We start from the raw sequence: 27,297 nt of genomic DNA, 5'->3' as shown, positions 1-27,297 counted from the left end.
GGAGCAGAAGCGGCAGAATGCTACCTTTTTTAACTTTTATATTTCATATTCTGTATTGAGTATATATATGGATGCCGGTCGGTGTGTGTCTGTATATAGGTGTATGTGTACAGGTGTGTGCGCAAGAGTAACAGGTGGTCCAACTTACATGTTGTCAACGTTCTCGAACCAAAACCTGTCGGCGTCCCGGAGTCTGAGGAACTGTTCCTTCATGATGGCGGTGAAGAGCGGGCCGGGTCCATCCTGGGTCTCCAGCATCCCTCCCACGTACCTGCAACACCCACACACACACCTCTTAGCGGGAAGACTGAGGGAGGAGGCAGACAAGAGCAGCGGGAAGAGTGAGGAAGGAGGCAGCATATGTTCAGAAAAGAAAGTCGACGAAGAGGGACAAATTGGTGAAAATGTACAGGTCTTTAAGACTAAATCTACGTACAAGGAACACGTGAGGCACAGTAAGTAGGAGAATTCATCGCTTAGCCACAATATGACGAGTGAGAGACAGGACATAGTGAGGTACCCCTTCAGCAAGAAGCAGTTTCGTATAGTGGAGGTCGAGTGATCATTTCTTGTCCTGGAGGGTGAGGAGAATCACCACGAGCTCTACTAACGAAGCTAGGTAACGTGTGTGTGTGTGTATGTGTAGTCTTCAGGCACTAGAAGAAGCAGTCTCACACGACGTTTCAAGCTGCAACACCACTACTACGGTGTGGAATCTCCACGAATAAATGCACAAAGGAACTCTTAAAATCCAGTGATTTATATAAATACTGGTTCCTGAACTTAAGAGGACTGAGCTACGAAGAAAGACTGAGGGAAGTAGACTTTACAACGATAGAGAAGTGAAGGCTAAAAAGCTTGATCACAACAGTCTTAAAGTCATTACCAAAGTGCACAAAAAGGAAACGTTTAGGAGAGGAGGCCAAGCTTGAGAACTAGAAACACTGATGAGCCAAAGGTATGTAAGATAACAGTTCTTCGGTGTAAGAGCCGTGACCAATTGGAATGAGTTGAGAGGGAAAGTAGTTGAAGCAGTTTCAAGACTAGGCGTGATCAGAAGCACCAGAGATGGGAAAGAGTAGCTAAAGCTAGCTCTGCAGAACAGGCTGGTACTTACATGGTACTACACACTACATAGGTACTTACATAGGTACCATGGTACTTACATGGTACTACACACTACAATTAGAAAGTTTTCTTTTGCAAACAGAGTGGTAAACGGTTGGAACAAACTAAGCGAGAAGGTGGTGGAGGCCAAAACCTTCAATAGTTTCAAAGCATTAAACGACAAAGAGTACTGGGAAGACGGGATACCACGAGCGTAACTCTCATCCTATAACAACACTTCGGTAATTACACATAGTTTGCTACCAATTACCTCACCCTTACTACTTGTAAGTAGTAAGCTTATTTACTTACTTGTGCTTACTCCTTTCGCCCATCCCTTCGTCACACACACACACTACATCAACAGCTTTATTTTCTCTCATGAATTATATTAGCTGGTGTGTAAAGTGGTTGCCATGGCGAAGACAGTATTCCCCCTTGTGATGTTACAGTGATCTACCTTCCCTGCTCGCCTCTCTCTCTCCATCACCAAGATTTTAATTTACACATTTATTTCGAGTTCATCTCTAGAAACAGGTTTGAGTGCCTGCGCAACTGGACCAAGCCCCCTCTCGCGTGCAAGCATTCCGGCGCCCTTCTCTCCGTGCTCAGCCCACCGCCGTACTCACACTAGTCACGTGCACCCTGCTACCTTTCTATCTCTCCTACACCCCTTCACTCCCCCAACAACACTCGTATTCCGGTGCCGTCCACATTTGTCTACTCAGGTGAGGCCGGACGTGCTGAGTGGCGGCCGTGTGGGTACTTGTGGAGGCAAGTCCTGTGTACCACACCCTTCTCCACACTCCTGGCGTAAGAGGAACCACTTGTATGACCACTCCGTGCTCAAGATATGTCATCAAAGCCTTCAGTGTTCTTGTAGGTTCCTTCAAGCAGTCAAGCTCAGGTGCGGATTTACTAGTAGCCAAGAGCCAGATTCACGAAAACACTTACGCTAGTACTTGCGAACGTGTACATCTTTCCTCAATCTTTGACGGCTTTGGTTACAATTATTAAACAGTTTACAAGCATGAAAACTTGCCAATCAACTGTTGTTATTGTTATAAACAGCCTCCTGGTGCTTCGGAGCTCATTAACTGTTTAATAATTGTAAACAAAGCCGCCAAAGATTGAGAAAAGATGTACAGGTTCGTAAGTACCTGCGTAAGTGCTGTCGTGAATCTGGCCCCAGATATAGAGCCCGCTGAGTACACTCCCATATGTGACGCATCATCTTTTACCACCCTGAATACCATCATAGCTCGGTGAAACAAGGTTTACGGAACACCTCCATCATTTTGACCCAATCATGGGCTCACTCCCCCCCCCCCCCACCCGCCAGTCTAGAATAAGTAACTCATCAAATTGGCAAGAGAATGTTCTAAAAAAAAGTGTGGCGGTTCCTGGTCTAAGACTGTCAGAGTTTCATCCGGAGACACAATCCTGCCACCAAACCGCCAAGATGAAACCACAATCGGCACTCAAGACAAATGGTCAGCCTGTCTTGCAAGATGTAGGTTCGTGTTGCAGAACTGTAACCTCCACATCTTGATGCAAGATCTGTATCACAGTTGTTAGTGGTGGTTAGAGATAAAGTTACTCGGCACAGAAAGGCGGTCAGACCAACGCAGTTACACAGTGGCTTCTCCCAGCTGGCAGCGCCCCCTCTCTCACCTCTACCAGCTGGCAGCGCCCCCTCTCTCACCTCTACCAGCTGGCAGCGCCCCCTCTCTCACCTCTACCAGCTGGCAACTTTCCTGACACCACAGTTGTTCAACTGTCTACAACTAGTCAGACTTGACCACCGGCCACCCACCCTCGACCCCCGAGCTACAGGCCACACACACCATACACAACACACTTAGCCAGAGGACTCTTAAAACCTTTAGAACCATTCTCAAACCAGCCTAACACACATTAACACAAGGTAACACGTCCTAACCATATATATATACGGGTTGGCCATTAGTAAGACCAGCTTTGTGGAGCTGTGCTGTGTACGAGGGAACCACCCCCAAGCCAAGCCCCTCCCTCAATGCGACATACGTAAATGTTTTTGTTCGCTATATTAAAAAAAACTGTTTGGATAAATAAATATTATATATTATGGTTTTGTGTATAGTTAGGCCTAGGTGAGGTTAGATGTTTTGCTTGGGTTGGCCCAAGTTATTAACCCGTCTAGTTAATAACATCACTGAGGTTATTAACTAGACGGGTGGAGAGAGGTGAATGCTTCGGATACACCGAGTGAAGGAAACTTTCTTGGAGAGAAGTTGGAAGGTAATCACTTGAGGTAAAGTGCTTCTCACTCAACAACAGCGAAGACGGCTGCTGGGAAGAAGAGCTTCTGGCCAAACCAATACATTACCGGGAGAAAGTGCTAAGCACTTGGAAGGAAGTCGAGGATAGGGACCCGGGATAGGACGAAAGGAAGGACCGGTGCCCAACCACTTGGGAGCCTCGGGGGATCGAGCACCGACCTGTGAGAGGCAAGGCCGTTGCTGTACAGGTCAGTCCAAGTGCTTGGACAATCCAGTTTTTGGTCAATGTTGTGTGGACTGAGATAAGCTAGTGTCAGTAAAGGAGTCTACACGCTCGCTTCACAACGTAGCGTGTCAAGAGAATAGACATGTTCTGTTAGTGTGCAAGGTACATGTTCCACTTTATACTCTCCATATATACATTGTGTGGGGGGAGAATATGTTACGCTTACACACACACACAAATATTAATGTACAGTATGAAACAATACCAGAGCTGTTGTTGTTGTTTTAGATTCAGCTACCGTTAACAAAAGTTCCAAAAGTCCACTACGGGCTATGGTGAGCCCGTAGTGGACTTACCTGGCACAGGACCGAGGCTCTGTTTCCGAAGAGCATTTTGCAAGAATGCTTGTTGAGAGAATGTTAGCAAGCGTGCACGCGTGCGTGTACTCACCTAGTTGTGCTTGAGGGGGTTGAGTCTTGGCTCTTTGGTCCCGCCTCTCAATCGTCAATCTACTGGTGTACAGATTCCTGAGCTTCTCGAGCTCTATCATATCTACGTGTGAATGAGAGAGATGTGAGAGGAGTGAGGGGCTTGTGTTGCCATGGTGGTGGTGGTGGTGAGGAAGACATACTGGAGTGGTACAAGGGTGGAACTCTCACTCAGGAGCCACAGCACAGCACCGCTCCTGTGCCCGGTAAGTCCACTACGGGCTCACCATAGCCCGTGGTACTTGGAACTTGTTCCGAGTAGCTGAATCTATAACAACAACAACAACTCAGGAGGCCAAGCGGTAGAGGCAGTAAACGGTGAGCAGCGAGAGGTAGCTGGCTGGCTGGCGGACCAGTATACACACCAGCAGATGAAAGTGATCCTTCAGACTATGGCCACACGGACCTTACTGCCATGTTTGTATACAAGATACACACACACAACCAGGGAGCCAGACTCACGAAGCAGTTACGCAAGCACTTACGAACCTGTCCATCTTTTCTCAATCTTTGGCGGCTTTGTTTACAATTATTAAGCAGTTAATGAGCTCCGAAGCACCAGGAGGCTGTTTATAACAATAACAACAGTTGATTGGCAAGTTTTCATGCTTGTAAACTGTTTAATAAACGTAACCAAAGCCGTCAAAGATTGAGGAAAGATGTACACGTTCGTAAGTACTTGCGTAACTGCTTCGTGAATCTGACCCCAGCAACGCAACATAGTTTCCACCTGTAGAAGGAATGGATGATGCGAGTGAAGAGCATGTGAGTGTACCTGAGGACAGGACAAGGCTGTGTGTAAGCCAGTAAGGGCGTGGAACTATGTTGTATATATACGTGACCATTCACGACGGGTGCTCAACACTTAGTGATCTTAGGAGACGGGGAATGGTCCTGAGGATGACTGCTGGTGTGTTACGGTCCTTTCTCAAGCATTATTGTAGATGATATCATCAATGGACCAATAATATTTTCATTACATAAGATCTTTCAACCCTCTTTTACTATATATATTACTCCCCCCACTCCCATATGCTTCCTCCGGGCCGAGGGTTACTCACCCCATGTTATTTGGAACCTCGGTAATGATAATGTATGAATGTATATATCATACATTCATACATACGTAAATATATGATATAAACACACATCCCAGTTGCGAGGAGGAGGTGGAGACGCCCCACAAGTCTAGGACGCCACCATCGCAGCTGGGTCCATACATCCCTACATATGGTGCTCACGACCCCAGCCGCTGGCCACGGTGGTGGTGTGGTAGAGGCAACCACACCGATCTTGTGACGTCAGATATGACGCAAGACGACCCATCCCCCTCCCCCCACTACCTGCTCTCCGACACCCGGCCAGCGTCGAGGTTGTTCTCAAAAGCGCGTCCAGCGCGCTTTCTGGGCCGGCGGCCTTGACTGGCGGAGTGGGAAGGTTGGAGGGGGGATGGCTGGAGCGGAAAAGGATAGAATGAGGGAGGAGAGTAAAGGGGGAGAATGAGGGAAGAGGGGAAGAAGCCGAAGAAAGGTGTTGGGGGGGGGAAGGTAGAGATAGAGGTCGAAGCAATAGAGGTCGCAGGAATAGAGCAACCCTAACGCCAAACGGCATTAGGGTTGCTCTAAAAGTTAGGGGTTGTTAACTTCTTGTTTTACAACAAAAACAAACAACAAGGTGGTTGTTTTAAGTTACTAAAATCCTTAGGGTTTTAAATTTATTAAGTAAACTTATTTATTAAATAAACTAAGTATTTATTTAACGTTAACTCCTGTTAATTTGAGAACAAGTTAGGTGTTCTCAATCCTAACTAGGGTTGAGAACAGTGCCTAAGAAGGAAACTGGAAACTAAACAGCATACCTCCTTGCTGACGAAACAGTTTGGGCCACACATACAATGCGCCACGGCTCATTAACTATGGCCAACGTTTCCAAATAGTGAAAGCGCAGTTACCAATGAGCGCGCAAGGTAAATACACTTCGGGGGAAACACACACACAAACAAGCCTTAGTTTGAACACATCCACAAGGGCCGTGATGAGGGATCGAACCTACACACGGGATGTCCCCGGCTGGGCCTTGTCCCCACCCTCCTCCTTTAGTCATTTGATGCAGCAAGTTATTGTGATTTCCGTGTGTAAGGATTAGTGGCCAGCCAAGAGTAGGCTCAGCAGACGGGCTCACCATAGCCCGTGCTACTTGGAACTTGTTCAGAATAGCTGAATCTATAGCAACAACATCGTAACACCCACGCCACTGTACCAATGGAGACCGTGCCACACCTGCTGTAATATTCACACGTGTACACAATGAACACACCGACTCGCTGGGTTAGTTCCTGTGGAGCCATCACTCCACCGTAGTGGTGGGCTGGCGGGGATGTTGGTCACCCACACATACCGGGTGACCTTGCTCCAGGTTTATGCGGTCAACTCATTCAAATCTGGTTCCAGAGTCACACAATTCCTTAAATTGACCGCCTGAGCCACCAGGCGGAGCAGTAATCTCTTCCATCAGGTCAACGGAGTCCAGACTTGTGTGTGTTCTCAGCGGCTGAGGTCGTCAGCAGTGTGCTGGTTAAGAACATCATCTTCACTACACACTACCTTCCCTGGGTACACAGACGCCTTAAGAACCCCGGGGTAGGAGGAGGTTATCTTGAGATGATTTCGGGGCTTTAGTGTCCCCGCAGCCCGGTCTTCGACCAGGCCTCCACCCCCAGGAAGCAGCCCGTGACTGCTGACTAACTCCCAGGTACCTATATACTGCTAGGTAGCAGGGGCATCTGGGTGAAAGAAACTCTGCCCATTGTTCTATGGACTCTGGAGATCCATAAGGACACACACACACACACACACACACACACACACACACACACACACACACACACACACACACACACACACACACACACACACACACTGTCATGTGTCTCACAAAAGCTTCCAATGTTATAACTATTATTTTAAAAACAATAGCTTAAAGGCGGAGTCCAGGAGCTGGAACTCCATATAGCCTGTGATATTCCTCGAGTCAAATGGGGCGTCTCGCAATGGTCGCTTGAATACCGTTCACAAAGCGGGTCCAATGTATAGCGGACACTTTCAGATGGATTTGAAAGATATTTAAGACAAATGCTTAGTCCATTATACGGAACAGAATGGTCGCCTTGGTGGGGGGGGGGGGGGGACAGGTCGTTGACAACTGGTCGCCTTGGGGGGGGCGGGGGGGGGGCAGGTCGTGGTGGTGTGCTAGGTGTGGTGAAGGTCAAGTGAGGAGCAGCAATATTCCCAACAACATTTTGCAACATCAGCTCCTGCAACCCGATATTATCGAGAGGTATTTAAGACTAAAACAAAGTGAAAGCCATATTTTCTGGGGCACGAGCGCGTCTCGGGGCTAAAGTTGTGATTTGGGTTGTGTTGTTTTGTGGTTATGGAAGATCATACTAATTTGTCACGTCTGTTGCATTCATTGATCCTTAAACATCTGGGGGAAAGAATTTCAACGAGAAGTTCTACTGATCTTACTTGACCCTGCTGCAGCCTCTGAGACACAAACCAGGATTTTTACGAAATTCCCCCCATGCACTCAGACGTAAGGTTCGAATCCTCGTTACGGCCCTTGTGGATTTGTTCATTTGATGCATCACGCTATTGTGATTTCTGTGTGTAATGAAGTAAGGGCGAAAGAGGTAGAACGGCCTATTGACATAGCGCGAGTGCATGGGGGAGGGGGAGGTGTGAGTGGTAAGGGGGAGAGGGCTGTGTTGGCGGGGGGGGGGGGGGGAAGGTAGAAGGGTGTTAAGTGCAGGCAACTGACGACCCCAACAATGACCCACCTCAAGCGGGTAAGCGCAGCAACCCCCATCCCCCCCCTCTCCCCACATCACCCCCCCCCTACCACAATCCGACCCAAAAAAGGTGTACAGAAACCCCCCTAAGGAGACACTTACAGGTCAATGTTCATGAGGTTGTCCTGGTAGAGGGTCTGGAGCTGGTGGATGAGAGCGGGGCGGTCCCTGGCCAGGCCCGGGTTGATCTCCTGCCAGGAGGACACTTGCGGCAGGTGGAAGCACTTGCGGACGGTGTTGTAGTCGGGCAGACCGTTGTCGCGTCCCCGCATGATGTTCAGCGCTCCTGCACGCCGCCCCAAGACACAAGAGTTAATATTCACCACAACCTATACATATTATGTCTAGTAACGCATGTATAACAACTTTGATATATCTGTATACCTGCAGGTGATGTCCAGGGCGCCTAGAGCAGGGACGAGGGAGGTGGGAGAGAAGATAGGACGGGAGAAGGGAAGACAGGGAAAGGAGGGCATACATAAGACTCGGAAGAAGCCTAAATCAGCTTCTGCAGTTTTAGGCAACACTCAGTTCCAGTTACGGGCTCACCATAGCCCGTGCTACATAGACATTTCGTTCTGATTAGCTAAATCTAAAACAACAACGGTCTAAAAAAGGCCTATGAGTGAGCGGACGCTTAGTCACAACAAACCTCGTCCATATTGGTTAAGAATGACTAGGGCGGCGCAAGCAGGTCACTGGCGCCGTATAACCAAATATTCACCTATACCGTCAGGTTGGCTAGCTTTACCAATCACTCTCCTCAACTCCCACCATAAGGACGAGTCAAAATGGGAGACAGAGCGCTGTGGCCTAACACGACCACGCAGCCTATCCCTAGAGGATACAATGCTCTTAGTCTATCACTTATCCTTTAGCAATACACACACACACTACTTCCCGATGGGTCATCAGAGCACGCAATACTCCCCGCCATGGAAAGTACGTTCCAAGGGGGAAGGGGGGAAGGGGGGTGTTCTGGTCTAAGACCTGCGAGAGGTCAACGACGCGACTGCTGTATAGAGCAGCCCTCTGTGGCCTCGTCTTCCCACCCGAGGAGGGGAGGAAGGCAGAGGGTAAGTCTCCAGGGGTCAATACAGCTGGTGAAACCACGCCAGCCTCGCCCCCTTCTCCAGACGGTCACAAGGAAGGGAAAGCTGCAAGAGGCAGGAAGGGGGGATTAAGAGGGCAAGAGGAGTAAGGAGGTAGGAAGGGGTCGTAAAGGGAGGATGAAGGGAGCCACATGCAAAACACAATTAAACTAGCTTATGTTTACATAATTTGAGCAATATCTAATGTTACCATTTGTCCTAAACATCAATGCTTGAGAAATGTTGCCTCTAGCTGCTGCTGCTGTTTAAGATTCACTACTTGGAACAAAAAGTCCCGGGTAGCACGGGCTATGGTGAGCCCGTAGTGGACTTACCTGGCACAGGAGCAGGTTGTGCCTCTAGCACTTCACACTAGTCTTGAAGCTTACCGAGGCCTCCCCTACACCTCAACACGTCTAACTCCACTGATACAACACCCTGCTTTAGAATCTTCAGAGTTCATTAATGTTCATTGTAAACAAAGAGAGCCTCAGAACAGAGCCCTGTGGATACTGTTATATTCTATCTGCTAATCGTGCATTAATTCGATATATAAAACCCTTTGCGTTGGTTCTGTCATACAGAACCGATGTTCACTACCAACCGGAGTACATTAGTACATTAATGTAATGTACATTGGTGAAGCACGAACCACCTCTAGTAAATCTCTGGACGGAATCATCGTTACAAAAACATTTTATTAGTGCAGAGAATAAGACAATAACGTGGCTGAAAGAAATAATGCAACTCACACACGTGACATGGAAGTGACCAGATATCGGTCCGTTTGGAACCGAAAGACGGAACGGTGAGGTCCGTCTTTCGGTTCAGAACGTTCTGGACTGAAGGTTCTGGACCCCGGTGAGGTCCAGAACGTTCTGGACTGAAGGTTCTGGACCCCGGCGAGGTTCAGAACGTTCTGGACTGAAGGTTCTGGACCCCAGTGAGGTGCAGCACTCCTTGGTCCAGGACGGGCCGAACTCTCGTCACTTTCATCACTTGATTAGTAACGGGCGCAAGAAAATAACCGAGAGGAGTCAACTCACCCAGGTCGCGTCTGGAGAACTCGAGGGGTCCGAAGAGCTTGTTCCTCACGTCAGAACAGAGGACGACGTCCTCCTGCTCCGCCAGCTGGGACGCCAGGCCCCGCATCAGCTCCTCCACCGTGTCCTCCTGCATCACATCCTGCACACCAGACGTCAAGTAAGTAATTATCAATAGAAGGCACCAAACCGGGAAGGCTATGTAGCACACACCAGCCGTCAGTCACACAACACACTCCTACACCTCTCACAATGATCGGTAATATGTTTATTGTTTGGGATGTGTGTCTATATATATATGTATGAATACGATGTACTGATCGGGGTGAGAATAGGTTGAGCTACCTCATCCCTTTGTGTGTATTTGACCTCAATAAACTTATTTCAATTTCAACCGTACACCTCCACAACTGGTCTCACCTGGCACACCACAAGGTGACACACTCACCTTCCACGTTCACTACCAATTTCAACACCATTTCTAATAAACTCTCATCTTGGATAAAAAAAAATAGAGAAATAGAGATGATTGACAGAAAAGCATGAGATACAGTGAGCTTTTACGAGTTAACACATTCAGGGACAGAGAGACCGGGGGGGGGGGAGATTACCCCCTTAATTCAACCCTTCAACACACAAACACCCTCATCACTACCTTAAATAATTACTCCCCCCCCCCTCCACACCCCCCTGGTGACCCGCCAACACCAGTCATGAACCACAAACCATAAACACTAATGATTACAATAATCATACATACATTTAAATATATATATACACGAGTAGGATGCAGGACGGGTTGCACACACACACACACACACACACACACACACACACACACACACACACACACACTCACACTCACACTCACACTCACACTCACACTCACACTCACACTCACACTCACACTCACACTCACACTCACACTCAGACGTCCTCCGTCTCCTTACACCGTCCATAGACCGGAATGTAAGGTGTCAAGTGTCGTTACTAAGGCGCCCGGTGCCGTCTTGTGGGGCTCCGGGAGCAGTCCGATGACGTTGTGGGGCAACTAGGAAGAAGCCTGGTAGAGGAAAACCCTCTACCCACCATAGATGCTAGAGTTCAGGTGCCACAACCAACCCAGTGCCAAAGCTTGTATGTTAAGTGCCGATTCCTCAGAGATAACTGCGGAGTACTACCCGGCACCCCCGGGCTACGTCTACCCGGCACCCCCGGGTTAGGTCTACCCGGCACCCGTGCCGAGGCTACTATTACGCCACTACAGGCACCCGAGCAGTGCCAGAGGGCAGAGAAACTCCGGATATGCCAGCGTCCTCGCCAGACCTGGGCCTGGGGTGCTGCCTCAGGGAAGGGGAGGGTGGAGGAGGATTGGTAGATGGAGAAGTGTTGTGGAAGGCGGGGGGGGGGGGGGGGGAGGGAGGAATGAAAGAGAGGAAATGCAGCGTTTCACTCAGCCCCCACCTACTCCTACCTAGCCCCTCCTGCTTCCCCCACGCTGGAGAAGTAGGGGAGGGGGAAGTGGGGAGGAGGGGTGACGACATATACAGCTGTGAGAGTATATCAATCGACTTGAGAATGGTCCAGGACGGACCGAAACGTCGTCGTCCCTTCACCTTCTAGTGTGTGGTCTGGTCAACAGCTGTGAGAGACTACCCGACAAAATAGGGTAGTCTGCCTAAAACATTCCCCGACTACGGAGGGTTTCGACAAAATGCTCTTACAGTATTTGTAGGATCTGCAGGAGTGGTCAAGGTTGTGGGTGGCTACTAGTATTCAACCATGTAAAGTGCAAGGAAATGTGGTTGATGGGAGAAGACGGGTAGCTCCTTGACTATTGTGGTGCAGCTACAAGGTAGTGGTGATGGTGAGTGGTGGTGGTGAGTGGTGGTGGTGAGTGGTGGTGGTGAGTGGTGGTGAGTGGTGGTGGTGGTGAGTGGTGATGGTGGTGTGTGGTGAGTGGTGATGGTGGTGAGTGGTGATGATGGTGAGTGGTGATGGTGAGTGGTGATGGTGAGTGGTGGTGGTGAGTGGTGGTGGTGAGTGGTGATGGTGAGTGGTGATGGTGAGTGGTGGTGGTGAGTGGTGATGGTGAGTGGTGATGGTGAGTGGTGGTGGTGAGTGGTGATGGTGAGTGGTGATGGTGAGTGGTGGTGGTGAGTGGTGGTGGTGAGTGGTGGTGGTGAGTGGTGGTGGTGAGTGGTGGTGGTGAGTGGTGGTGGTGGTGAGTGGTGGTGGTGAGTGGTGGTGGTGAGTGGTGGTGGTGAGTGGTGGTGGTGAGTGGTGGTGGTGAGTGGTGGTGGTGAGTGGTGGTGGTGAGTGGTGGTGGTGGTGGTGGTGGTGGTGGTGGTGGTGAGTGGTGAGTGGTGATGGTGGTGAGTGGTGAGTGGTGATGGTGGTGAGTGGTAATGGTGATGGGTAGTGGTGGTGATGGGTAGTGGTGGTGATGGGTAGTGGTGGTGACGGGTAGTGGTGGTGACGGGTAGTGGTGGTGACGGGTAGTGGTGGTGACGGGTAGTGGTGGTGACGGGTAGTGGTGGTGACGGGTAGTGGTGGTGACGGGTAGTGGTGGTGACGGGTAGTGGTGGTGACGGGTAGTGGTGGTGACGGGTAGTGGTGGTGACGGGTAGTGGTGGTGACGGGTAGTGGTGGTGACGGGTAGTGGTGGTGGTGACGGGTAGTGGTGGTGACGGGTAGTGGTGGTGGTGACGGGTAGTGGTGGTGACGGGTAGTGGTGGTGACGGGTAGTGGTGGTGGTGACGGGTAGTGGTGGTGACGGGTAGTGGTGGTGATGGGTAGTGGTGGTGGTGACGGGTAGTGGTGGTGGTGACGGGTAGTGGTGGTGGTGACGGGTAGTGGTGGTGGTGACGGGTAGTGGTGGTGACGGGTAGTGGTGGTGACGGGTAGTGGTGGTGACGGGTAGTGGTGGTGACGGGTAGTGGTGGTGGTGACGGGTAGTGGTGGTGACGGGTAGTGGTGGTGATGGGTAGTGGTGGTGACGGGTAGTGGTGGTGACGGGTAGTGGTGGTGATGGGTAGTGGTGGTGACGGGTAGTGGTGGTGGTGATGGGTAGTGGTGGTGACGGGTAGTGGTGGTGACGGGTAGTGGTGGTGACGGGTAGTGGTGGTGACGGGTAGTGGTGGTGACGGGTAGTGGTGGTGACGGGTAGTGGTGGTGACGGGTAGTGGTGGTGACGGGTAGTGGTGGTGACGGGTAGTGGTGGTGACGGGTAGTGGTGGTGACGGGTAGTGGTGGTGACGGGTAGTGGTGGTGACGGGTAGTGGTGGTGACGGGTAGTGGTGGTGACGGGTAGTGGTGGTGACGGGTAGTGGTGGTGACGGGTAGTGGTGGTGACGGGTAGTGGTGGTGACGGGTAGTGGTGGTGACGGGTAGTGGTGGTGACGGGTAGTGGTGGTGGTGACGGGTAGTGGTCATGTGAACTGAAGTAAGGGTGGTGTGGGAGATGGTGTTGTGTCAGAGAGAAGGAACTACTACTGGATGCTCGGCAGTAAAAGTTAAACTTATCCTCGTGAACAAGCACTTGAGGCGCAGTGTGATGACCCTACACACCACACTGGAAGGCAAGTGTGATGACCCTACACACCACACTGGAAGGCAAGTGTGATGACCCTACACACCACACTGGAAGGCAAGTGTGATGACCCTACACACCACACTGGAAGGCAAGTGTGATGACCCTACACACCACACTGGAAGGCAAGTGTGATGACCCTACACACCACACTGGAAGGCAAGTGTGATGACCCTACACACCACACTGGAAGGCAAGTGTTGCCTCTGGACGTATGAAGGTTACACCTAGTGCTGGATCCTGGAAGGGCTTCCAGGAAGCTGGCTAGCGTCAGCACCACCCCCCTCGCTACAGCGCTTCTGTCATCTGGACTTCCCCAACAGCAAGAAAGTTCACGAAACCTAAGATTCCAAAAGGCAAGGGAGTTACTGTATAACTAGTCTCCTTTAACTGGCCAAGTGTACTGTAAAGGCAGATCAAATTAGCGCCAAGACACCAGATACACAGAGCAGACAGGCAGACATAGCAGACAGGCAGACATGGCAGCCTAAGACATGGTCAGAGACAAATGAATACACACAAAATCACGAATTGAAGACCAGGGGCCAGATTCACGAAAGAACTTACGAACGTGTACATCTTTCCTCAATCTTTGGCGGCTTTTGTTACATTTATTAAACAGTTTACAAGCATGAAAACTTCCCAGTCAACTGTTGTTATTGTTATAAACAGCCTCCTGGTGCTTCGGAGCTCATTAACTGTTTAATAATTGGAAACAAAGCCGCCACATTGAGAAAAAATGTTTAGGTTCGTAAGTGTTTGCGTAAGTGCTTTCGTGAATCTGGCCCCAGGAAGGTGTTGCAAGTGTGTGAACACGACAGAGAGAGACGGTGAGGTTCAGCTAAGGTTGACAGTCTTCACGACAGAACCAGAGCGGAGACAGACAGGTGGCGACGACAGGTGGACGCAATACTGGTGAGTAGCACAGTTACCCAGGAGGAAGTGTAGAGCCAGGTACAGCCCCAGACAAGCCACCCGCAGGGCTGCCACAGGGGCGGCTGGAGCAGTACCAGGTGCTCCGTTGACAACCACCAGCAGGGCTGCCACAGGGGCGGCTGGAGCAGTACCAGGTGCTCCGTTGACAACCACCAGCAGGGCTGCCACAGGGGCGGCTGGAGCAGTACCAGGTGCTCCGTTGACAACCACCCGAGGTTTAGAGCCAGCTCCTGGTTTCCTAACATGCGGAGCCTCCAAATGACTGGATGAGGTAATGAGGAACAAGTACTGGAGCACTAGGATAGAACATTGTAATCCAGACACACAAGTCATGACAGGAGACTCGATGTTCCACGGTGACGGATATCTCCTGGAAATACTACTGTGTTACTGTATAGTAACCACTGCAGTTGAAGTGAGTGACAGAGACAGAGATAGACAGAACACAAGGTGCCGCAAGTGAGTGGACACCTCATAAGAAGCCCGAGGCCCTACACATCAGTTACAGCCCCGCTCCTGTGCCAGGTAAGTCCACTACGGGCTCACCATAGCCCGTGCTACTTGCAACTTTTGGTTCCCAGTAGCTGAATCTATAACAACCACCACCTACACATCACACGGCTACCCTCATCTGTGTATGCCACGAGGACCATCATAACTGCACTTATAAATCAGAATATATATAATTTGCCATGGCCTTAAATATCACGCACATCAGACCAATCCTGGAATATGCAGCGCCAGCGTGAAATCATTACACCAATAAACCCGAAACATAGGAGTGCCGAGGTATGTCACTCATCTTGTGCCAGAGCTGCGGTACGAGTTATGACGAAATATTAAAGGAATTAAACCCCACGTCACACGAGTACACAAAACAGGGGGGAAATATGATTACGACACACAAAATTCTCAGTGGAATCGACAAGAGAAAGAAGGATATATATTTGAAAGGGGTGGCACAAGAGGAAGGGTGGGGGGGGGGTCACAGATGGGGAACCAAGTACCTAAATGGTTATCTTGAGATGATTTCGGGGCTTTTTAGTGTCCCCGCGGCCCGGTCCTCGACCAGGCCTCCACCCCCAGGAAGCAGCCCGTGACAGCTGACTAACACCCAGGTACCTATTTTACTGCTAGGTAACAGGGGCATAGGGTGAAAAACTGCCCATTGTTTCTCGCCGGCGCCTGGGATCGAACCCAGGACCACAGGATCACAAGCCCAGCGTTCTGTCCGCTCGGCTCCCTTAAATGAGCCACAAAGACAATACAATGAATTTTGTTATCGTCAGACTAGTGAGATGATCCATATAGATCATTAACTGTAGATACGACAGCCCAATAGGCGCCGGAACGTGTACATCACTTCAAGATTGAGAACATGGTCCCAAGCGCTGAAGCTCAACCTCCCGCAAGCACACTTAGGGAAGCGCAGAAGGTAACAAGCAATTAGATAAGAAATAAAAAGCCTTAGAGATCTGGACTTCCCCCCCCCCCCCCCCCCAAGGTTGTTACTGGTCATCCAAGACCTCCCTCGTGTGGTAGTTGCCACACCACTCGTGTCGCCTCATTCATCCTCACCTCACACTCACCCTAACCCCCCCTCCACACTCACCCTAACCCCCCCCTCCACACTCACCCTAACCCCCCCCTCCACACTCACCCTAAACCCCTCACACTCACCTTAAATCCCCCCTCACACTCACCTTAAACCCTCATACTCACCCTAAAACCCCCACACACTCACCCTAAACCCCCCTCCACACTCACCCTAAACCCCCCTCCACACTCACCCTAAACCCCCTCCACACTCACCCTAAGCCCCCCTCCACACTCACCCTAAACCCCCCTCCACACTCACCCTAACCCCCCCCCACACCCTAGATGAGCAAAGGTGCGGGAGAGGGTGTGAGCACATCTGCCCAACCCACTCCACCACTTACCAACTACAACCTCCCCCTGACCTGTCCTTCTCCTGGGGTGCCTTGGCCCTCACCCTGAACCCCCTGAGTGTGTAGTGGCACCCCCTCGCACCCTCACCGGTGGGGTCAGGGTGCCATCAGTACGGCGGTCGACCAGGGGTTCGATTCCCGGGGCCGGCAGAAACAAATGGGCAGAGTTTCAAGCACCCTGATGCCCCTGTTACCTAGCAGTAAATAGGTACCTGGGAGTTATACAGCTGTCACGGGCTGCTTCCTGGGGTGTGCGTGGGTGTGGGGGGGGGAAATAAGTAGTTAGTAACAGTTGATTGATTGACAGTTAAGAGGCGGGCCGAAAGAGTAAAGCTCAACCCCCGCAAGCACATCTATCTTGAGGTTATCTTTAGGTGATTTCGGGGCTTTAGTGTCCCCGCGGCCCGGTCCTCGACCAGGCCTCCACCCCCAGGAAGCAGCCCGTGACAGCTGACTAACACCCAGGTACCTATTTTACTGCTAGGTAATCTATGTGAATACAACTAGGTGAATACACAGCCAGTTGACTATGCTAATAATTCATCACTGAATTAGAGTCAACATTTTCCCAAACTTCATTTAAGTAGGCTAGTTTTACATATATATATTTTCCTATCCATATTCCCGAGTGTGTAAACCAAAATATAGATCAAGAAATATTTCCCAATACTGTTGGGGAGAATATAGAGGTCACAGCATAATGAAGACTTTAACGGAGTGACTTGTTGAGCAAGACTGGGGGAGCTGGGTGGTGGTGGTGGTGGTGGTTGTAGGTGGTGGTTGGTGGTGGTGGTCGTGGTGGTGGTTGTAGGTGGTGGTGGTGGTTGTAGGTGGTGGTTGTAGGTGGTGGTTGTGGTGGTGGTGGTGGTGGTGGGTGGTGGTTGTTGTAGGTGGTGGTGGTGGTTGTTGTAGGTGGTGGTGGTGGTGGTGGTGGTTGTAGGTGGTGGTGGTGGTGGTGGTGGTGGTGGTGGTGGTTGTAGGTGGTGGTGGTGGTGGTTGTTGTAGGTGGTGGTGGTGGTGGTGGTGGTTGTAGGTGGTGGTGGTGGTGGTGGTTGTAGGTTGTGGTGGTCGTAGTTGTAGGTGGTGGTGGTGGTGGTTGTAGGTGGTGGTGGATGTAGGTGGTGGTGGTGGTTGTGGGTGGTGGTGTTTGTGGGTGGTGGTGTTTGTGGGTGGTGGTGGTTGGTGGTGGTTGTTGTAGGTGGTGGTGGTTGTAGGTGGTGGTGGTGGTTGTTGTAGGTGGTGGTGGTGGTGGTGGTTGTTGTAGGTGGTGGTGGTGGTGGTGGTTGTTGTAGGTGGTGGTGTGGTGGTTATAGGTGGTGGTGGTGGTGGTGGTGGTTATAGGTGGTGGTCGTCGTGGTGGTGGTGGTTGTGGGTGGTAGTGGTGGTGATGGTGATTGTAATTTGTCGTATGAAGAGGGAGGGGGGGGTGTGTGTGAGGTCATCACAGTCGTACACAGTTAACAGCGTACAAATGAGCAAAGTATTAATGACCCCCGCATTTATAAGCATGTTACTCTTGCTTGTATATACTGATGCCTGACGGGAGCAATAACAACAGTGCCCATTAGTCACTATCATCCCTGCACTCTACTCCACACACAACGGCAATAGTGACACATTACAGTACCGGCTCACTATTTATTGTGGCGTTTGAAATCACCGCCTCATAACTCCTAGTGTGGTAGCACCAGTCACAGCCGCTGGTGTTTGCTGCTCCACCGCCTACCACACCTCCTATGGACACTTCCTCTACCACAGCTGTACCCCCCTTCTACCACACCTGTACCCCCTCCTCCCACACCTGTACCCCATCCTCCCACACCTGTACCCTTCACAGCGCCGCCCCTCTCTTCCTGCGGCGGGCGACCTACATCAGGCGTAATCAGGTGAATGATACAAAACCTTCAGTGGTAGAGGCCTTTTTCTGGGCTTCCCTGACGCAACCCACGCGCCCACCACTCACACTAAAGCGCCCACGGCCCTGCCCTAGCAAGGGCGAGGAGGAATAAGAGAAAGGTGTAGCAGGGGAGGGAGGGGAAACTGATATGGGAGAGAGCAGAAGAGACAGGGAAGGGGAGGACCGGGGAGACCGGAGTAGAGAGGAGATATGGAGGGAGGAGAGGGAGAAGAGGATTCAGTAAATGAGGAGAGAGAGAGAGAGAGAGTAAAGGAGGAGACAGAAGAGGGGATGAAGGAGACAGAGAGGAGTGAAAAGAGGAGTAAAGAGAGGGAGAGAGAAAAGAAAAGCAAGAAGAGAGTGCCATATAAAGACCGGCTTAGACAACCCGAAGGTACTCGACATGCCGAGAGAGGAACAGGGTGAAGGGGGGGGTCCGAGGCGCGGCATACTCACATTAGCGTCCCACCAGGTGGAGCAGAGGCGGAGGGCGGAGAAGCCTGTGTGGGTCTTGAGGAAGGTACAGTCATCCCCGGGTCCTCTGCGGTACAGTCCAGGCGGTACAAGAGTGTGTCCGAACCTGTAGAGCAACACCAACATATCCCTCATTAGTATATACCATTGGGTTTTCCTACTGTCAACATTTCTCAACATATTCCATCACACATTGTCCTAATGAGCTTACCTAACTATACTTGGGAAACTATTTTAGAGAATTGTTATTTTGGAGCCATTTTAGACACTTTGTATAGCCATAATGGCCATTGGAGGGCAGTCAGTGTGAGAGACTGGAGGTGTGAGTGAGTGAGAGTGTAGAGGTGTGAGTGAGTGAGAGTGGAGGTGTGAGTGAATGAGAGTGGAGGTGTGAGTGAGTGAGACTGGAGGTGTGAGTGAGTGAGTGAGAGTGGAGGTGTGAGTGAGTGAGAGTGGAGGTGTGAGTGAGTGAGACTGGAGGTGTGAGTGAGTGAGAGTGTGGAGGTGTGAGTGAGTGAGACTGGAGGTGTGAGTGAGTGAGTGAGAGTGGAGGTTGTGAGTGAGTGAGTGAGAGTGGAGGTGTGAGTGAGTGAGTGAGAGTGGAGGTGTGAGTGAGTGAGAGTGGAGGTGTGAGTGAGTGAGTGAGAGTGGAGGTGTGAGTGAGTGAGTGAGAGTGGAGGTGTGAGTGAGTGAGTGAGAGTGGAGGTGTGAGTGAGTGAGTGGAGGTGTGAGTGAGTGAGTGAGAGTGGAGGTGTGAGTGAGTGAGTGAGAGTGGAGGTGTGAGTGAGTGAGAGTGGAGGTGTGAGTGAGTGAGAGTGGAGGTGTGAGTGAGTGAGAGTGGAGGTGTGAGTGAGTGAGTGAGACTGGAGGTGTGAGTGAGTGAGTGAGAGTGGAGGTGTGAGTGAGTGAGAGTGGAGGTGTGAGTGAGTGAGAGTGGAGGTGTGAGTGAGTGAGTGAGAGTGGAGGCCACAGATCAGTCACAGCCTCCCGCCAGTGTTGAGACCAAGGCCACCACTGTACAGTCATCGCTGCTTCCTACCACCACCACCGTTGGTCCCTTTAGCCATTACGAGTAATTGTCGAGTTCTTGTTCTCTAAAAGCCTGTAATTATCCTGGAATTACCGCCACTCAAGTACTCTCAATGATTCACAAGAGTGACTAACATCACTTTTAAATAATTCACGACGTTTGGAGTTAAAAAATACAAGAACCCACGACGAACTGATTTCCACCCTACATACGGAGTTGCAGAGCTGCTCCCTCTGGCCTCACGAGGTGGGCTGAAGAGGTGGGCTCACGAGGTGGCACGGGGGCTCACGAGGTGGGCTCACGAGGTGGGCTCACGAGGTGGGGCGTATACCGTCTTACGCATAGCGTCAATCGGGGCTCTGGAAGCTCAGCCAGTCATCGGGTGGGAGAGTACAAATTGCAGCCATCAGCCCAGGCGGCAAGAGGAAGGAAGCCGTCGTTCACAGTGAAGAACAAGAGAGGGAAAGTTGGGTGTTTGTATACACATCCTGTTCCTCCTCAGCCACAACTCATCCGGGAGCATTGGGTGGACCGGGGAGCACTGAGGGGAGGGGGGATCCGGGACTTTGGGATGAAGTGGGGGTGGAGGCTATTGGGCACTAAGGAAGGGGGGGGGGGAATGGTAAGCTGTTGCGGTACACTAGGAGAAGAGAAGAAACATTTCTCAACCCATGTGCAGAAAACCAGAAACCAGTGGCAAGGTTTACACAAGTGCCGTGGCACAAAAAGACTTGTCAATGTTTGTAGAGCGCGCGCGCACAGTTGAAGACCGGCAGGCGGGTGGTAATATACAGAGGGACAGCTTGACAACACCTGCTCACCTGATAACCAGGCATAGGTAACAATGTCTCCAGCAGGCTCGCCGACATCTTAACGACGCCTCCAATGTTTACTACATCATCCAGGATAAGAGTCGTCGATCTACCTCACGTGTAGAATGTTACACATGTTGGCCACACTCCCAGGACAGCGAGGTCAGCCCAGCTGAGAGTGTAAGGGGGGAGACTGACCTATTAACAACCTCTCTTGACCACACACATACATCCGGTGGTCATGGCGCGGGTCTGAGTGAGGGAGCTCACCAGTGACACTCATCTGCCTTTATTACAGTGTTACTACGACCTACCGACACACAGCCGCACCTGATCAATACCGCAGGAGGAGGAGGAGGACTCACCTGAAGGCGGCCGACTGGAAGACGTGAGAGATGCCGGGGTGGATATCTGGCCGGTATCTCTGATAGGGCTCCACGGACTCACCCAGAAACGCCGGCAGGAACTCGTACATAATGATGTTCTGTGGGAGAGAAATATTAAGTCACGGAGTGGCCAGCATGGACGGGGGTAGGTAGGTAGGTAGCCAAGGTCACAAGACCCCCACACTGTGGCGCCTCGGGTCACCACGTGTCCTAGACACGGTCGGGTCAGGTCACACTCCAACTGTGGTACTAAGATATCTCTACATACCTAACATGACTGTTACAGTAACATACAACACACCCAATAGCTAGACCACAAGCTACGAGATACTTGTTATACAGTACTTAAAAGCCAATTCGAAGGGCATTGTAATTTGATTACAGCGCCGCACAGTCGCTTTGGCTCGATATACCCGTAGACGGTTTATGTTTAACGACGGGTTGGACCATTCAAGGCAAGACAGGGACTCCCGCATGGTAAATACAGGTCAGGTGGGAATTAACGATGCATGGTAACACCAAAAAAACCCAAGAGGGGAAACATGCATAGGGAGGGCAAATGTCACAAGAATTGACATGTTTCGGAACTGGACGAAAACGTTAACCAGACCACACACTAGAAGGTGAAGGGAAAAACGACGTTTCGGTCCGTCCTGGACCATTCCCAAGTCGACTTGAGAATGGTCCAGGACGAAGCCGAAACGTCGTCGTCCCGTCACCTTCTAGTGTGTGGTCTGGTCAACATAATTTAGCCACGTTATTGTGACTCATCGCCTGCATCTGGACGAAAACCTTCGCCAGGGTGCGCACCCCACCAGGGACAGGCCGTGACCTCCACACACCATAGAACACCATGCAGCGGGGGGACAGGGGGGGAGGATAGGGGTGAGGGAAGAAAAGTCTTCACGCTTCGATACCCTCATTCCCATGTCTCCCCCCCCCCCTCTTCCCAGCCCCCCCTCTCCTCTCATTTCCACGCCCCCCTCCACCCCTGATTTACTTTCTGGAGACTCGTCCGATAGGCTGACACCCCCTAACACAGTTCGAGTACGGAGCTCGGTGATCAGGGCTGGGTGTGGAGGTAGTCAAGAGTTGAAGCTGCAGGTGGGTGAGGGGACGTGCAGGTGGGTGAGGGGACGTGCAGGTCCTTGCAGGTGGGCGAGGTAAGGGAAGGGAACTATTAGGGGGGGGGGGGGAACGCCAAGCCATGACGACTATATAGCACTGGAAAGAGGTCAGGATAAGGATTTGGGATGGGACGGGGAGAAGGAATGGTGCCCAACCTCTTGGACGGTCATGAGGGAACGGTCAGGAACGATATATAAACCAATGAACGATAAAACTGGACAAAAAACATGGAATATGGTGAGAGTACACGTGCATGTTTGAACCAACACGCGTGAGTGCGTGTAGAGGTGAGTGCATGACTGCGCGCACGCGCGTGTCCTGATGTGTGTGAATGCACTCACCTGTCATGAAGGTCGGGACACAGTATTATCCCTCCCAAGTGCATTCATACATGTCACCCAAGGCACTCACCTGTGTAGGCGAGTGAACGTGTGCTTTTATGGGAAGGGGGGGGGGTTGAGGAGAGGTTTGAGAGGGGTTGAGAGAGGTTTGAGGAGGGGGGGGTTTGAGAGGGGATTTCAGGGGGGGTTTGAGGGGGGTTTGAGGGGGGTTTGAGGGGGGGTTTGGGGGGGGGCGTTTTGGAGGGAGGAGTGAATATGTAAATGTGGGCGTGCAGAGGGTGAGGAGGGTAGAAAGCGGGCATAGTTCACGTGTAAAAGGGGGGTAGAGGGGATAGAGGTGCTGTGGGACGGGACAGGGCGGGACTGACCTGCAGGTGGGCGGTGACTATCCTCCTGGCCCGCTGGAAGATGTCCTCGTCTGACCAGTCCGGGTGTTCGGCCTGGACGCGACCGGCCACCACGTTATGCCACCGGAACATCAGAATGCCGAAGGCCAGGAGAGCCGGGTTCTGATTGGTCCTCTGATCGCCTAGCACTGTACACAGGGGAGGAGCAACAGTTTGAATAACGTCACCTCACGTCTCAAATGTCTCTCACTATCTCAAATGTTTCTCACTGCCTCAAATGTATCTCACTGTTACACTCTCACTCGTCCAAACATACAGGACGACGTTCACAAACATTTGAACAATACCACACACACACACACACAAATACTATTCATAATTTTAAAACCAGGTATGATAGGGAAATGGGACATGAGTCATAGCTGTAAACAACCGATGCTCGAAAGGCGGGATCCAAGAGTCACTGCTCGATCCTGCAGATACAACTAGGCGAGTACAACTAGGGAGTACACACACACACACACACACACACACACACACACACACACACACACACACACACAGCTATACTCACGGAAAATCCTCTCCGGGTTAAGAATCTTGAGAACCTGTGGGGTGGGGTTGTTGAACATGGGGATCCTCTCGGTGTTGCGGGGCGGCATGGTGGGGTCGTCGGGCGCCGTCCTGAAGGTCCCGTTGGCGAAGGACCTCAGCATGTTGAGTCTGGCCTCGCTGATGCTGTACACGAAGCTGGCGTCCAACCACGACGTCACGTAGTTCAGCTGCAAGGTTACACAGCGACATGTAACACCAGGTTTAACACAGTTGAAATTAGTAGTAATGTATTAATCATCATGACGCTGCTCGATTGCTCGGGTTTAATGACCACTCATTCCGGTTTCCCGGAAAAGAAAGAAAATATTTTTTCATCTTCCATGAAAAAGATGGCTTCCCCATCACACACAGAGATCACACTAACGTGATGCATCAAATAAACAAATCCACAAGGGCCGTGACGAGGATTACGCAGGTTCGAATCCTCGTCACGGCCCTTGTGGATTTGTTCATGGCTTCCCCATCTTTTCCAGAGATGGGGAAGCCGCGGAAGATGTCCTTTCCTAGGGTAATAAACCTAAAATTATCCCGAAGGGCGAGGAAGGAGGAAGAGTTACAAAAACCATTTCCTCTTGCACAAGTCACAGGCGAGGCAGGTGTGGTCGAGGGCCTGGCTGTGGTTACCTTCAGGGGCGTGGTGGTGGTGCATTTGTGGTGGTGGTGGTGCGAGGACTGACGTATTATGTAATTGTTGTAAGATTGTAGTAACTGCATGGTGTATATACACCTCCAAATGTAGAGTATTGTGCATGAACTTACCATTTACAGGAAATGGTTATGTCTTTTAAAATGGTGATCATTCCCACCGGAGGGTTTCGACCGCTAGTGCGCATGCGTGGGTTCCAAGAGTGAACGCACATGTCTGAGTTATGTTGAGGGGGCCGGGAGTGCGCCTATACTCGCGAGTGCGTAAAATAGCAAATATAAATTCGGAAAGTAATGTAAACCAGCAATATAATCCAGGGAGGTGTAAAGTGGAGGAGCGCCAAGCGCACCTAAGGCAGCTGACGCCTCACACCACAAGAACCAGGGAAGCAGCACTCTCCTAATGATCCAAAACCTATGATAATATTATAAGAGGAGGACCGTGCTATAGAGTACAGCAAAATGAACTCAACTCACTCTAAGAGATGGTCAGAATAATGGCTACCGGACTTTAACTCGGACAAATGTAGTGTTAGAAGAGAGAAGGTAGAAAACACCAGAAGCACAACAAAGTGTAGGCGAGGCAGCTTCCAGCAAAAGAAAACGAATATTACTTGTTACATTGGGATATTATACGACGTAAGCGAGACCCACTGTTAAGTATGCAGCTCCGACATAAAACTCACATGTTCAGTCATAAACCATAACTAGAAAAGTTCTAAATATAAGCAACAAGGTTGATTCCCATGCGAAGTAAGTAGGTTACCAGGAGAGAGAGAGAGAGAGAGAGAGAGAGAGAGAGAGAGAGAGAGAGAGAGAGAGAGAGGAGAATATAGCCATACTTGAGTAGTAATCAACAATCAAAACAACGGCGAATTAAAGTGTAAAGAAACTATTTCCAAGTACCGGAACACTACAACAACGAGGACACAAACTAGAGACGTGAATGACAGTCAGGAAGAACTGGAGTCTCACAGTTGTAAGCAACTGAACCACAGATAAAGAAGTGCTTGGAGATAACTCGATAAGTCATTTTAAATGTAAACATATGAAAAAAACGAGAGAATAATAACTAAGAAACTAGTAATGGTTGGAAAGGCTGAGTTTGGGAGTTGAGGTTCTGATCCGACGAGAACATCTAGGTGATCACAGGGAAACCTGCCATCAGAAACTGATATGGAGATGTGTGGCTGGTCACGGGGGCGATCGCTGGGCACCACCCATGTGTGACTTGTGGCTTCTTCCCTGACCCCTAGTGACCCCCACACACCACCTCCCCTGGTCCTGGTGACCCCACACCACCTCCCCTGGTCCTGGTGACCTACCACACCACCTCCCCTGACACCTGGTGACCCCACACCACCTCCCATGACCCCTGGTGACCCCCCCACACACCACCTCCCCTGACCCCTGGTGACCCCCCCCACACACCACCTCCGTTGACCCCTGGTGACCCCTCACACCACCTCCCCTGACCCCTGGTGACCCCCCCCACACACCACCTCCGTTGACCCCTGGTGACCCCTCACACCACCTCCCCTGACCCCTGGTGACCCCCCCCCCCACACACCACCTCCCCTGACCCCTGGTTACCCCACACACCACCTCCCCTGACCCCTGGTGACCTACCTGCTCACGGGGACTGTTGGGGCTCTGGCCGGTGGAGAAGTCGTAGCCGGCGCGGTGGAAGGGCATGAACTTGTTGCCGGTGCACTGTTGGTCGTACATCTCGTCGCACTTGTCGATGTCGATCTTGTGCATCTCTATGGGGCAGCCCACCTCGGACGCCTGCAGCACCTCCGACGACACCACCTGACCTGCGTGAGACACCACACACCAGCTGGTCACTAACACGCACTTGGGGAATTATAAGTATTACACACGGTGTAAGTCGCTGGTATAACAGATCAGCTGTAATATCAACCCAACTTTCCCCCAAGACCACTGGAGAGTAATCGGACAGGTCGTGCTTCGCAACTCACTATTGCAAGACTAAGAAGAGAAAAGAACTATCAGAGGGCTTACGATTATGTAGCACTGGGAAGGGACCAGGATAAGGATTTGGGATGGGGTAGGGAGGAATGGTACCCAACCACTTATGGACGGTCGGGGATTGAACGCCGACCTGCATGAAGCGAGACCGTCGCTCTACCGTCCAGCCCTCAAGTGTCTAGTGAACGCATGATTGACAGGAAGATGCTCATCCGGTTGTCAAAATATTCCACGTCACATCTGAGAGAAGTTGAATGGAGGCTCTACACAACGTGCCAAATGTATTAAGTTCCCGGCAAGACTGGCAAACTTGAGAAGCTTGACACACTTGACAACATTCCGGATAAATGTAGATGTACACAAGCAACCTGGAAGTAAATCACGGAATTCCTTATGAAGACCCGTGAAGCACCCGGAACTTTCCCTTCACAAAATTTGTAAAACTTTAAGTCATGAAAGACTTAAATGCTCCCGGACGCAGGTTCGAATCCTCGTCACGGCCCTTGTGGATTTGTTAAGGAAAATAATGTTTTGAAACACAGTTGTTGATTTTGTGAGCAAATTATCGAGTAACTTAATAGACATGGGATCGTTGGGTTGTTTCCAGTGTAAGTTAGACATATATATACATATTGCAGCCCCCGTGGCGTAGTGGTAACACACTCGCCTGGCGATTCGTAGGCGCTTTGGCCTGGGTTCGTATCCTGGCCGGGGGAGGATTGACTGGCCGCCAATCCTTAACTGTAGCCTCTGCTTAACTGTAGCCTCTGTTCACCCAGCAGTGAATGGGTACCTGGTTGTTAAACGATTTGGCGGCTCGTATTCAGAGGCAAATAAGGATTAAGGACCTTAATTTAAGGGTCTGGATTAAGGCCCGAAACACTGTACGTGTTCGTGGCTGTACGACAATGTAAGAATTCTTGCATATATATAAATAAATCAAAATAAATATGATTGAGTCTCCGTGGACAAGAGTAGGAGCAGCTGCCTTGTATGAGCCATTCGGCCTTCTGCAGTTTGTTGACCAGACCACACACTAGAAGTTGAAGGGACGACGACGTTTCGGTCCGTCCTGGACCATTCTCAA

The 27,297-nt window shown here is 50.9% G+C and overlaps 1 protein-coding gene across 1 annotated transcript in view; it reads right to left on the bottom strand.

The window, feature by feature from the left end:
* The window catches only part of Duox (dual oxidase), a 70,415-nt gene that overhangs the window by 18,402 nt on the left and 24,716 nt on the right, over positions 1-27,297 (bottom strand). The window contains exons 4-11 of the mRNA XM_045754011.2: positions 25,848-26,035; positions 23,533-23,740; positions 22,980-23,146; positions 21,122-21,240; positions 18,897-19,020; positions 10,070-10,208; positions 8,035-8,218; positions 149-271 (exon numbers count right to left, since the gene is read on the bottom strand). Of these exons, the coding sequence (XP_045609967.2) occupies positions 149-271; positions 8,035-8,218; positions 10,070-10,208; positions 18,897-19,020; positions 21,122-21,240; positions 22,980-23,146; positions 23,533-23,740; positions 25,848-26,035 (1,252 nt within the window). The remainder of the gene's footprint in view (positions 1-148; positions 272-8,034; positions 8,219-10,069; positions 10,209-18,896; positions 19,021-21,121; positions 21,241-22,979; positions 23,147-23,532; positions 23,741-25,847; positions 26,036-27,297) is intronic.

This window comes from Procambarus clarkii, chromosome 30 (assembly GCF_040958095.1).
Source record: "Procambarus clarkii isolate CNS0578487 chromosome 30, FALCON_Pclarkii_2.0, whole genome shotgun sequence".
In the NCBI taxonomy this organism is placed as follows: domain Eukaryota; kingdom Metazoa; phylum Arthropoda; class Malacostraca; order Decapoda; family Cambaridae; genus Procambarus; species Procambarus clarkii.
This window is presented reverse-complemented; position numbering and strand designations above follow the sequence as displayed.